Consider the following 13,246-nt stretch of genomic DNA (forward strand, 5'->3'; position numbering starts at 1 on the left):
TAACCTGCCTAGCCTTATGAGTCCCATATTGGAATTGTTTAAATTTGAGGAGAAACCAGGCTTGCTAACTCAAGCTAATTAAACTCACAAGAAAGTATAAGCCAGAATACCAGTTTATAAAAATATAATGGGAAATAGAACAGTCATCTAGACTGGAGTTTTCAAATATTTTTCTGTCACTTTTACTACTTCTGCTGGTAGCACTACCACAAGCTGCAATGTAGGGCGGGCTAAAGATTACAGCCTAGAATACCCAATGGGGCAGTTCTACTCTGTCACATGGGGTCACTGTGAGTCGAAATCAACTCAACAATACCTAACATATGATAGATACCCTTTACTGCTCTTCCTCCAAACAACCCTCCAAGGATGCTTTCTATCATTTTATTTGTAGAAGTTGGGTTATCTCTAAATTCTCCAGGCAGCTGGCTATTTACAGTCTGTATTACAATCACTGGTGATTCTGTGGAAGAATTCTTGCCTGCCATGCCAGAGACTTGATTTGATTCGCAGCTATTGCACCCCATGTGCAGCCACCACTTGTCTGTCAGTGGAGACTTGAATGTTGCTTTGATGCTGAACAGGTTTCCGTGGAGCTCCAGACTAACATGGATTAGGAAGAAGGGCCTGGTGATCCACTTCTGAAAATCAGCTAATGAAAACCTTATGGATCACAACAGTTTGATCTATAACTCATCAGGTGAATGGCACAGGACTGGGCAGTGTTTCATTCCTTTGTGCATGGGATTGTTGTAAGTCAGGGGCCTACTCAACAGCAGCTAAAAAGCAATTGCAATCATATTCCTCCCTTTATTTCTGGTCCAATCAAGGCATAAGACCTGAGGTGTAGGGTAATCTCCTGATTCCTTAATCTTTTTTTATCTGCCTCCGCCCCTCCCTGACCCTGTGACCTCAAGGCTCAGTGCTCTTGTCCAAAAAATGCCTGCTGAGTCTGGGGTCCTAAAAGCTTGTGAAGGGCCATTAAAGATACTCCACTGGTCCCACCCCATCTGGAGCAAGGGAGAATGAGGAAAGCCAAAGACACAAGGGAAAGATTACTCCAAAGGACTAATGGATGACAACTACCACAGTCTCTACCAGACTGAGTTTACCACAATTAGATGGTGCCCGACTACCATCACCGACTGCTCTGACAGGGATCACAATAGAGGGTCCTGAATAGAGCTGCAGAAAAATGTAGCACAAAATTCTAACTTACAAAAAAAAAAAAAAAAAAAAAGACCAGACTTACTGCTGTGACACAGATTGGAGAAACCCCAAAAGTATGACCCCCAGACACCCTTATAGCTCAGTAATGAAGTCACTCCTGAGGTTCACCCTTTAGCCAAAGATTAGACAGGCCCATAAAACAAAACAAGACTAAATAGGCACACAAGCCCAGGGGCAAGGATGAGAAGGCAGGAGGGGACAGGAAAGCTATTAATGGGGGACCTAAGGTCGAGAAGCGGAGAATATTGACACATCGTTGGGTCGACAACCAATGTCACAAAATAATTGAGAAACTTAATGAGAAACTGATTTGCTCTGTAAACCTTCATCTAAAGAATTAAAAAAAAAAAAAATGCCTGCTGATTTGATGGAGGTGCCTTCTAATTTAAGCAGATGCAAGGCCTTCAGCATCCACTCATAGCATCCACTGAGGTCCACTGAGGGCCAGCATACCTGATCACAGTGTTGGCAACAGAAAATGTAAAATCCTATACTGATTCTAACTTCAAAAGACCCTAAAAAAAACTAAACTCATTTCCATCAAGTTGATTCTGACTCTGACTCATAGCAACCCTAAAGGACAGAGTAGAACTGCACCATAGGGTTTTCAAGGAGCTGCTGATGGATTTGAACTGCCAACCTTTTGGTTAGCAGCTGTAGCTCTTAACCACTGTGCCACCAGGGTTCCCAGAGGACCCTGGTATGTGTTTTATTGGAACTTAGCACTGCATAGCAGGGGATAAAGCAACAGTTTTCACTGGATGAAGAGTCAAGTGGAGAAACAGCTACGGCTTCTATGACTTCTGTGCCAAGAGGCTCAGCTCAGAATGGTAGGGTTTGTTCAACTCTTAGTCGAGGTGCTTGGTATTCTTTCCAGAAAGATCCCATTCTTCCTGTCGGCTATGGGAATGGCAGGGTGTGGGTAGAATAGCCTGGACCTCATGCAACAAAAGTAAGTGTGAGGAGCAAAGCCCTAGCAGCTTTACTTTTTGCCTAAGATTTGAAACCTTTCTGGGATTTAACACACAAAAGTGAATACTGTTGTTGTTGGAGTGTTCAGAAACACCAGGTGAGAATTCAATATCTTAGGAGCTGCAAACATTTTTCAAAGCACCAGCAGTCTCAAGTAGCAGCATCCAAGGAAGAGTCTGTTGTTTTATGTGGAATTTCTTGCTTATTAGGTACTATATTTGGTGGACCTTAGCAGTGTATATCAGGTATTATGCATACTACCAGGAGTTCTGTCCCATCTTTAACAGTTTTGAAGGCTAAAATAAAGAAGTCTGTACATAGGTCAGAAATTATAAGAAGAATCTGAATTGTTGTGGTTTAATCAGAATTTATGATACCTAATACATTATTTCTTGGAAGTCATATTTCTCTTCTGCAAGACTTCCAAATATGAACAACTATATAAATACAGTTGTTACCCAACAGGGTTATATTATGTGCTGGTTCTTGTGTGTGAACTTTCTACCCACCCCTCACCCCACTCTTAACTATGGACAACTCCATATGTCTACAATTTCATAAAAGAATTTCTCACTGCATAAATAGTACATGAATATATTTCTTTACAAAAAATTAAAACAATGCACATAAAATTAAAATTCTTTGACTACCATAAACTTTCTGTCTGAACAAAACACTGCCTGGTCCTGCACCATCCCCATGATTGTTTGCAGATTGGACTATTGCGATCCATAGAGTTTTCGTTGGCTGATTTTTGGAAGTAGATCACCAGGCCTTTCTTCCTAGCCTATCTCAGTCTAGAAGCTCCACTAAAACCTATTCAGCATCATAGCAACTCCCAAGTTTCCACTGACAGACATATGGTGGCTGCACATAAGGTTTATTTACTGAGAATCGAAGCTGAGTCTCCCGCTTGGAAGACAAGAATTCTACTACTGAGCTACCACTGCCTCTATTTAAGTCCTTAGAGCCTGAAAATGAGTCGTGTAGTGGTTGACCTGATTGGAGCACTGGGATGTGGGAGGTATTTCGTATTCTTTTGTCTTTAATACCTCCCTCTCCACTCTGTCCCAACCTACTCCGTTTATCTCTCCCAGACTCTGACTTGGTGTGTAGCACGCTCTACTTTTATGGCCCTCCTTAAGCTCGGTGGCGGCCCGTTAGGAGAATTGATGGCAGAATAGAGATCTCAGCCTAAACCAGCTCTCAGCCAAATTCTTTCTTGATAGATAATGATCGTTTCTGAGACCAGAAAGGCAAAGCAGAGCACCAACAAAACCGCTCACCCCAGTTCCTAGTGGTCATCCATTCAACACGTAAATTCAGCAAAAGGCTTTGCCCCCTCCTAAAGCATTTTACAGTCTGCTCTTCTAAAATCCAGGCCAAATGTTCTTGCCTGTTGGGGAAAAAAAGGGAGAATGAAAAGGATTTCACAATATGGTTCATATGTTTTACTCTCTAAACTGTGGTTCATTAAGCGAGGCACTTAAATTTTGCAAAGAGAGGCTTATTCAAGACTGAGTCACATATTTGTAAAAAGTTGAATTTAGTAAATAGTAATTAAAAAAAAAAACAAAAAAAAAACCGTCAAATCGATTCCAACTCATAGCTACCCACGGGCAGAGTAGAACTGCCCCCATAGGGTTTCCAAGGCTGTAATCTTTACTGAAGCAGACTGCCACATCTTTCTCCTGCCGAGTGACTGGTGGCTGGTGGGTAAGAACTGCAGATTGATTAGCAGCCAAGCGCTTAACCCTTGCATCACCAGGGCTCCAAATTGTAATAGGTTATTTTTATTGTTATTGTGGTGAAAATATACACAACAAAACATACCAATTCAACCACTTCTACATATGTAACTCAGTGGTATCCGTTAGACTCCTCAAGCAGTATAGCCGCTACTCTTCCTTTCCTTTTCCAAATTATCGCATCACCATTAACATACATTCAGTGCCCCCTAAACGAAAACTCCCTTTTTCCCCTTCCCTCTCACCCCTGGTAACCACTAATAATCTTTGGTTTCTATGTATTTCCTTATTTCATGTAAGTGAGAGTACACAGTTATTTGTCCTTTTGCAGCTAGCTTACTTGCTCAATAAGGAGCCCTAGTGGTGCAGTGGTTAAAACACTCAGCTGCTAACCAAAAGCTTGGTGGTTTGAGCCCACCAGCCACTCTGCGGGAGAAAGATGTGGCAATCTGCTTCTGTAAAGGTTACAGCCTCAGAAACCCGGGGCTGTTCTACTCTGACCTATAGGGTTGCTATGAGTTGGAACTGACTCGACAGCAATGGGTTTGGTTTAGTTTATTTTGCTCAGCATAATGTTTTCAGGGTTCATCCATGTTGTGGCATGCATCAGAACTTCCTTTCTCTTTATGGCTGCATAATATACCATTGTATGTATGTACCACATTTAGTTTATCCAATCCTCTGTTGATGGACATTTCAGTTTTCACCTTTTGGCTATTATGAAAAAGTGCTGCAGTGAACATTGGTGTACTGTAACAGGTTATTTTAATGGAAGTTTTAAATTTTCAACCAACACAGCATCATCTTTTCCTTTACCTATCACTAATGTGAGGAGCCCTTGTGGCGCAGTGGTTAAGCCCTCGGCTGCTAACCGAAAGGTTGGCAGTACAAACCCACCAGCCACTCCTCAGGAGAAAGATGTGGCTATCTGCTTTTATAAAGAGTTACAGCCTTGGAAACCTTATGGGGCATTTTTACTCTGTCCTAGGAGGTCGCTGTGAGTTGGAATCGACTCCATGGCAGTGGGTTTGGTTTAGAGTTTATCACTAATGTGATTGATTGCATAGTCAAACTCCTAGGGTGGAGGTACCCAAACTTTGCTGAGCATCAGAATCACCTGGGGATCTTTTAAAAATCCCAGGTCATACCCCATACCAATTACTTCAGACTGCCTGTGGGGAGGAGCCAGATATCAGAAATTTTTGAAGACTCCCAGGCATTTTCAATGTGCAGTAATGTTTGGGAACTACTGTCCCAAATTAATTAAAGCCCCCCACTGCTGTCGAGTCAATTCCAACTCACAGCGACCCTATAGGACAGGGTAGAACTGCCCATAGGCTTTCCAAGCCTGTAATCTTTACAGAAGCAGACTGCCACAGCTTTCTCCTGGAGCAGCTGATGCGTTCCAACTGCTGACCTTTCGGCTAGAGGCTGAGCGCTTTAACCACTGCACCACCAGGGCTCCTCCAGATTGATTAAGAGAATCAATCTTTTTGGTTTAAAAAAGATAATATCTAGGAGGCACAAAACAATTATATAGTTAAGATATTTCAAATTAAGTATTTAAGTGGTTAAGAGCTCGCCTGCTAACAGAAAGGTCAGCATTCAAAGCCACTGGCAGCTTCAAGGGAGAAAGATGTGGCAATCTGCTTCCATAAAGATTTACAGCCTTGGAAACCCTATGGGGGAGTTCTACTCTGTCCTATAGGGTTGCTATGAATTGGAGTCAACTCGATGGCAATGGGTTTGGGTTTGGGTTTTCTGTCCATGATGCAATAAACTTACTGAACAAGAATTTTCAAAATGAGATATAATAGTAATAAAATTTGCTAAATTGAAACTTTAAAGTGGGTTTTTGATTATAAAACTATTGAGTACAGAAAGAACATAAACTACAGGGCTTTCTTGACATTCATTACAAATTTGCATGTAATACATAGATAGCACAGGCATGCTTTATGAGCCTAAGAAAGGTATACTAATGACATGTGGGCAAACCCCTTAGTAACCAGCAAAAGGCACGTAGAACCTCATCAAAGATTTAAGTGAATTGTGGTGATTTTTGAGCCCTGGGAGGAGTAATCAGAGAGAGCCTTATTTTGTGTAGCACCTGTATTTTGTGTAGCCATCCTTGCATTAGATATTGCTTTTACTGTACGTACATGCTTCCACTTAATTGCTTTTAAAAATTCTGAAGAATGTTTCAAAACTTAACCTTCCCATCCCCAGCTGGAATGGGATTTGTGTCCCATCCAGATCAAAGAGCAAGCTTAATATGAGGGCCTGTTGCACCCTGAGTCAGCACCCTACAAGAATGCGTACAAACCCCAGAGCTTCTTTCTCCCAGGGAGGGAGGGGATTTAAAAAACTGCAGTGTGGGGGAGGGGACCATTTGTCCTTCTCTCTCTAGGGAAGCAACTTTTTCAAACCTCTTTCATTTGCTGACTGCTCCAGAGAGCTTTGAGTTGGGCCTAGGGAAGTTGACCTTTCCATTAAACCTGAATGGACTATGAGAGACTTCTGCTGCTGTTGTTTTGTTTGGGTTTTGTTTTTGTTTTTCTTCTGGCTTTTCTTTCTTTCTTGTTGGGTCTTGAAAGGGCAATTGTTGACGTTATCCAAACACACCAATTCTGTGTCTGCCCACGCTGGAAATCTTCAACCTGGGCAATAGCTGCCTCTCCTTTCTTTTGCTAACCCAGCCCCTTCTTTGGACTGAGGTTACTTGCTAAAACAATGGTATGTGCCGTCGACCAATCCAAAGGGAATAGAATTACCTAACAGATCTAGGGCAGACATTTGGGGGAACTCACCTTGGGCTTTGATCCAGCAGAAGCTGTGTTTGGACAATGTGTTTCGGTCAGTTGTGGTGAGTCTTCACAAAAGACAAGCGAGTAACTGAAGTAGGGGTGGTCTGCTTTCTGCGGTAATTTCCTCTTACCTTTTCTTCCCTCCTCTCTGGTGTTGTTATCATAACCTAGGTTATCACTTCTTATTTTGCACGGCCACAGTAAGTGGCACAATCTTGTCTTTCAAAATATACTTAAGGATAGAAAAAAGCAAGGACAAGTTGAAATAAGCTCATCTCTAAAGAAACCTAGTGTTTCTAGCCTTATGACTTCTATGCATAGAATTCTACCCTAAGACCTGACTGTGTTTTGAATGGGATGCAGGACATATCTAAAACCTTTGGCCTGTTTGTTTTTGTTTTGGAAGGTTTTGTTGCCTGGAGGTAAACATTCCAAAGTTTGGGTTTTTTTTTTTTTTTTTATGTTTCTGAAGGTATGGCTGGACATTGTTTAAAAAAAAAAAAGAAGAAGGAAACCTGAAGTGATTGCTAGTTTTGTGTAGTTTATATTTATTTGTGTCTTAGAAGATGAGTATTTTAATTCACCTGGGAGCTGAGCCCCTTGGCTTGGAAGGAACATGTCATAGGAAAGATGTGTACGTGTATCTAATGGCCTCATGACTCACTTCTATCATTGTTAACAAGCTTTGTGTGTTTTCTGTCAGAACACGCCTTTAACTCACTGTAATCTTCCCACTGTCTTACAGGACTACCAGCCAGACTCCCAGAAATCATGTTGGTAGGATCCCAGTCCTTCTCACCTGGGGGGCCTAATGGGATCATTAGAAGTCAGTCCTTCGCGGGTTTCAGTGGCCTTCAGGAGAGGCGATCCAGGTAAGTAGGATGCCATTCTCCTGGGATGCAGTGTGAGAAGGCAGCAAGCTTTGATGTTGTGAAGACGTGCATGTAAACTCAAAACACACGTGTGTGTGTAGACAAGCAAAAGAGTATTTTAATGTCTTTTTCATGGAAAAAATTGTAATGTACCAAAATTACATGCTATAACTTCTTTTCTAAGGAGCCCTGGTGGCACAACAGTTAAGTACTTGGCTGCTAACCAAAAGGTTGGCAGTTCAAACCCACCCAGTAGCTCTGCAGGAGAAAGACCTGGCGATCTGCTCCCATAAAGATTACAGCCAAGAAAACCCTACAAGGCAGTTCCAGTGTCACATGGGGTCACTATGAGTCAGAATCGACTCGACAGCACCCAACAACAACAGTTTCTTTTCTATTATTTAGGCTTCCTCCTGCAAAGAATAGCTGAGGATTTAGGAAAAACTAGCGATACATGTGTATACCTTCCCCTGTCACTCCCCTGAAGCTACCTTGGGATGAAGCATGTTCTCCATTGCATTCAGATTTTGGGAACTATGTTTGGTATGAAGTTATGCAGTAGATAAAGATTCAGCCTCTGCAGACCGAACCCAGGAAGTAGATGGCATTCAGACGCAAGGTTGAGAAAGTTAGTCTTCTAGTTTCCCTGGCATCTCCTCTCATCTAACTACACCTTCCTTTAGTCATTTAGCACATTTATTCATTCTTTGAACAAGCATTTTTTTAGTTCTTACCGTGCTTCAGGTTAACATTATCAGTTACTAGTTGCCATCGAGTGGGTTCTGACTCATGGTGACCCCACATTCATCAGAGTACAAATGTGCTCCACAGGGTTTTCTGTGGCTGACTTTTTGGAAGTAAATCGCCAGGACTTTCTTCCGAGGTGCTTCTGGGTGGACTCGAACTGCCACCTCTTGGTTAGCAGCCAAGTGCGTTAACCAATTTCACCACCCAGGGACCCCCTATTTCCTACTACCTGTTCATTATTTCTACCTGGAAGTGTTTTGTCCTTGGCTGCCCCACAAGTTTCTAGTAGGTGATGCATTTTCACTCAGAGTGCACATTACCTGAAGCCAGGCTTGATTTTGGACAGTGCTACCCAGCAACGCTTCCAGATTTCTGCAGTTAACAACTCTAAACCCAAGAAACTGAATGTAGGATAGCTCAGTTCTGTTAATATACAAGGAAACGTTATTTTCCCTAAAGGACACTAATAGGAACACAAGATGATTCAAAAAGCATTTGTTTGGCCTAATCCTTTTTGTACCCTCGACTGACAATTTCGTCTTTTCTTTCCATAGGTGTAACTCATTCATTGAAAATACCTCTGCTGTCAAGAAGCCTCAGGCCAAACTCAAGAAAATGCACAATTTAGGACACAAAAACAACAGCCCTCCCAAAGAGCCTCAACCTAAAAGAGTGGAAGAGGTTTACAGGGCCTTGAAAAATGGACTTGAGTAAGAACATTCGACCCACTCATGGGGTTTTTCCTTTCTAAAATACCCAGCGGGGGTCAGAAAAAAGCTAGTTATATGAAATAATTTAAAATGCCTCTGTAGTAGGTGTTTTATTCTTGCACCAAGATCAGGGAAGCCTTGAATGGGTTTCAACAATTTGAAATATGTGGGGCTTCCACATTATATCCATAACATTGAAGGAGACTTTAAAAATGAACGTGTTTATGTTTATCTTTGTACAGTATTGCATTTCACTTAAACAGTTGTGGGCAGGCATATCTAGAGATGCTGAAGAAGGGTTCTCAAACCTTCTGGAATATATTACTGGGATTGTTTGTCCAGAATAAAACTCCCCTAGTGTAGTGAGACATCTACAGTCAGTGTTGTATTTAACTAGATAAAATCCTGTGAGCCCAGACTAATTCCAGAGATGTCTTGCTCCTTCTCTCCCCAATGATTTTTCTTTTCTGGACATTTAGGCTTACAGGAGTTCTCCTTTTTGATCATTTGGATGGTATCAGATGCAACTGCTAGAGCTTTCAAAATGTTGAGAAGTTGAGAAAGTACAGAGCCCCCTACCCCACCTGCCCTCTACAGAGCAAGGCTCAGATTCTTCACCCTTTTGCAGAAGGAAAAGGTCAGCAGTCAGCACCAGACTCCACTTGATGGTCACAGAGTTCACGCTTATGTCTCGTCTTATCTTTATAGTGAATATCTGGAGGTTCACCAGACGGAGCTGGACAAGCTGACAGCTCAGTTAAAAGATATGAGAAGAAACTCTCGCCTGGTAGGTACCATCCCGTCATTAGGATGTTAAAGTGGTGTTGTTTTTTCAGCTAAGTATCTTCTACTTGATGGGGACGGGGAGGAACATTTAAAGGAAAAAAAAAATTTAAACTCCCTAAAAAAAAAAAAAAAACCATTGCCATTGGGTCAATTCTGACTCATGGCGACCCCATGCATTACAGAGTAGAACTGCTCAATAGGGTTTTCTTGACTGTAATCTTTATGGAGACAGATTGCCAGGCTTTTCTTCCACGGCTTTGCTGGGTAGATCCAAACCACCAACCTTCATGTTGGTAACCAAGTGCAAACCGTTTTTACCACACTCCCTGTGCCCCTTTCATTTACTAGAAAATGAAAAGTTGGTGTTCTCATAGCATATTAATAGTACAGAATTTGAAAGCCAGAAGTTTTGTTTTATTTCCAATTTTTTAAAAATGTGATAAGTCAGTGAAGCCAGGGAGGGAAAGGAGACTTGGGGTAACCAATATGTGAAGCTGGAAAAGTTCCTGGCCAGATCAGTTACACATTGTATTGCTTAAGATGTCTGCAAAGTCCCTCTATTCTAATGAATTTGTGAAGACTTGCCTGACTTAAAAGGTGTTTCTAATGTATACACTATTTTAAATGACTTTGTTCATTTCTAAATGATATTGCACCTTAATGTTTAAAGGCATTAGAAAGCCCAAGAACAGTCTACATATACCTAGGAGGTATATGTATTTTCTTTTTTAGGTATCTTATTTAGGTATATTATTTTCTTTTTTAGGAGAGCACTAAAATGTATATTGTCGTTTTTAAAGGAATGAGGTTAAAAGACTTCATATTCTAATGATATTGCCATTGCCCCCAATCTTTGTGACATTCTTTATGGGATGGCTTTCAGAGCTTTGGAATGCCTGTGACCATCCTCAATGGCAGCAAGTGTTCCTCCTTGGAACTGGGCCCTAGTCTTCCATAAAAATCAAAACCAAACTAGTTGCTGTCAAGTCAACTCCAACTCATGGTTACCCCAGGTGTGCAGAGTAGAACTGAGCTCCATAGGGTTTTCAATGGCTGATTTTTCAGAACTAGTTCACCAGGCCTTTCTTCCAAGGCACCTCTGGGTGGACACAAACTTCCAATCTTTCAGTTAGCAGCTGAGCACTTAAGTCTTCACACCACCCAGGGTCTTCAAACCCATAAAAAAACAAACCTATTGCTGTAGAGTCAATTCCGACTCATAGTGACCCTGTAGGACAGAGTAGAACTGCCCCATAGGGTTTCCAAGGCTGTAACCTTTATGGAAGAGGACTGCCACATCTTTCTCCCACGGAGCAGCTGGTGGGTTTGAACCACCAACCTTTTGGTTAGCAGCTGAACCATTAACTCTTTGTACCACCCAGGGACTCCAGTGTTCCCTAAAATTTCTCCCAATAGAGGAAGTAGTTATAGTGCTGCTTGAGAGTGTCCCCTTGGTCTCCTCAGCTTTCAGTGTGAGCAGTTTCTCTACCCACACACCGACTACCATGAGTGCACAGAAAATGAACTTGGTGTAAAAACAGTTTGTGAAAAGTATATTACCATCCTCAAGAACTCCTTGCTAAATACCGATTTTACGTGTTTAAACAGGCAGGCAAGGTATTTTTAACACATGTATCACTGCTACATTTTATAGTAACACCATTTATTTTTAAAACATTTGAAAAATGAAGATTATATGTTCTTTAGAATGTAAGAGAAGAGAGTTCAAAGCCAGTGAAAAATTTAAGGCCCCAGTGGGCAGAGAGAACTGGCAGGGACTCTGAAAACATGGAATATAAATAAATACTGGCTTTTGAAAATATTTTTACTGGTATTTAAGATAAGCCATATGTTCTGCTGTGTATATATTCTCAGTAACAACAACAAACATATAAAATAAATTATTAAAAAAAAAGGCATTGGGCACTAGTGGATATAAATGTAAGTAAGGCACAGTGCCTTTCTCAGACCAGTGGAAATAGACATGTGCACAAGGAAATATCAACACAAGTCCAACTGTGGGAAAAGTGAAAACAGAAGTAAACCACTCACTTCGGGATGACAAAAAAGAAAGTTATTAATCCTGGCTTAGGAGTTGGGAGATACTTCACAATGATGGTAAACAAGGAACATCTCCTTTAATGTAATCAGAGTTGCCCTCAAAAAGCAATGTGTAAGTACTAAGAAAGCATTTGTCTGGACTTGAACTCACCCATGACCCAGAAACATATTCAATAAAACGTCTTGGAGGAAATACACTCCCCCCCTCCAAAAAAAGTAAAGTTCACCAAAAAGGACATTACTTTTTTTTTTTTTTAATTTAATTGTTTTAAGTGGAAGTTTACAGCACAAATTAGCTTTTGATTCAAAAATTTTATACACAAATTGTTTTGTGACATTGGTTGCAACCCCCAGGAATATGACTTTTAAAAACCTCCACCATAAGATCTTAGAATGTGTTCGAGGGATTCTCAGAAGGCATTCCACACAAGGTGTCATGTGGCACCTGATAATTACTTTCTGTTGACAAGTTACATGTTGAGAGGCAAAACATCTGCCTAGTGAGCTTATCTGTGCACCTATTTTCCTATGTTTTTCTAAAATAAATAGCACCCTAAGGAAAGCATTATTTGTTGTTTGGTGTTGCCAATATGAGTACTTCTTAAGCTGTTTATCATGACATGAAAATTATCTCTCATGCTACAAATTCTTGCTGGAGAATAGTCAATTTAAATGGTTTATCTTAAAAAAATTTTTAATATATTTTTTAAATAAGCCAGAATTTTACTCTTTTAAAGCAGATGTTGAAGAATCCCGCCAGACTTTGCATTTTAGTATAATCATTATCTCACAGATAATGCAGAAATGCAGACAAAATAAATCCCTCTAGTAATATCAGTAATGATTTGGGGAAGATATTTTTTAATCCAGATATTCCTTTCTTTATTTTAGGGTGTGCTGTATGACCTAGACAAGGTAAGTTTTCATTCTGTGTTGGGATCCTGCTGAAAAATTAAACCTTGTATCCTTGAGTAGAAGTCCGGGAGAGATGCTTTTAGGGACAGTAAGATTTTAGAGAACTAGTGATTTTTCTAATCCTGGAAAAAATCCACGCGTTTGTCTAACGAGAATGATGAATATGTACTATCATCTACAGATCCAATAAAGTGCTTAAGGTCACTTCCATAAAAATGCCACCTGGTTGTAGGGTTTGTTAGTCTTTTGATAAGTTTAGAAACCCTTCCCTGTGTTTTTTCTAAGTAGTAGCAACCGTACCCCATCAAATCTATGACATCTTTGACTGGAAAATGCACCATTACTTTACATGCTACTAGGAAGAAAAAAAAAAAAAATGATTCCACCCAATTCTGACA

The 13,246-nt window shown here is 40.7% G+C and overlaps 1 protein-coding gene across 5 annotated transcripts in view; it reads left to right on the top strand.

Moving 5' to 3' along the window:
* The window catches only part of RIPOR2 (RHO family interacting cell polarization regulator 2), a 166,607-nt gene that overhangs the window by 69,626 nt on the left and 83,735 nt on the right, over positions 1 to 13,246 (top strand). For 4 of the 5 annotated variants that reach the window (XM_004383980.3, XM_023738334.1, XM_023738335.1 and 1 more), the window contains exons 2-5: positions 7,503 to 7,629; positions 8,931 to 9,086; positions 9,795 to 9,873; positions 12,825 to 12,848. In XM_004383980.3, coding sequence (XP_004384037.2) covers positions 7,503 to 7,629; positions 8,931 to 9,086; positions 9,795 to 9,873; positions 12,825 to 12,848 — 386 coding nt within the window. The remainder of the gene's footprint in view (positions 1 to 7,502; positions 7,630 to 8,930; positions 9,087 to 9,794; positions 9,874 to 12,824; positions 12,849 to 13,246) is intronic. The other variant, XM_023738333.1, reaches the window with a different exon arrangement.

Source organism: Trichechus manatus, unplaced genomic scaffold (genome assembly GCF_000243295.1).
Source record: "Trichechus manatus latirostris isolate Lorelei unplaced genomic scaffold, TriManLat1.0 scaffold00115, whole genome shotgun sequence".
NCBI classification, from domain to species: domain Eukaryota; kingdom Metazoa; phylum Chordata; class Mammalia; order Sirenia; family Trichechidae; genus Trichechus; species Trichechus manatus.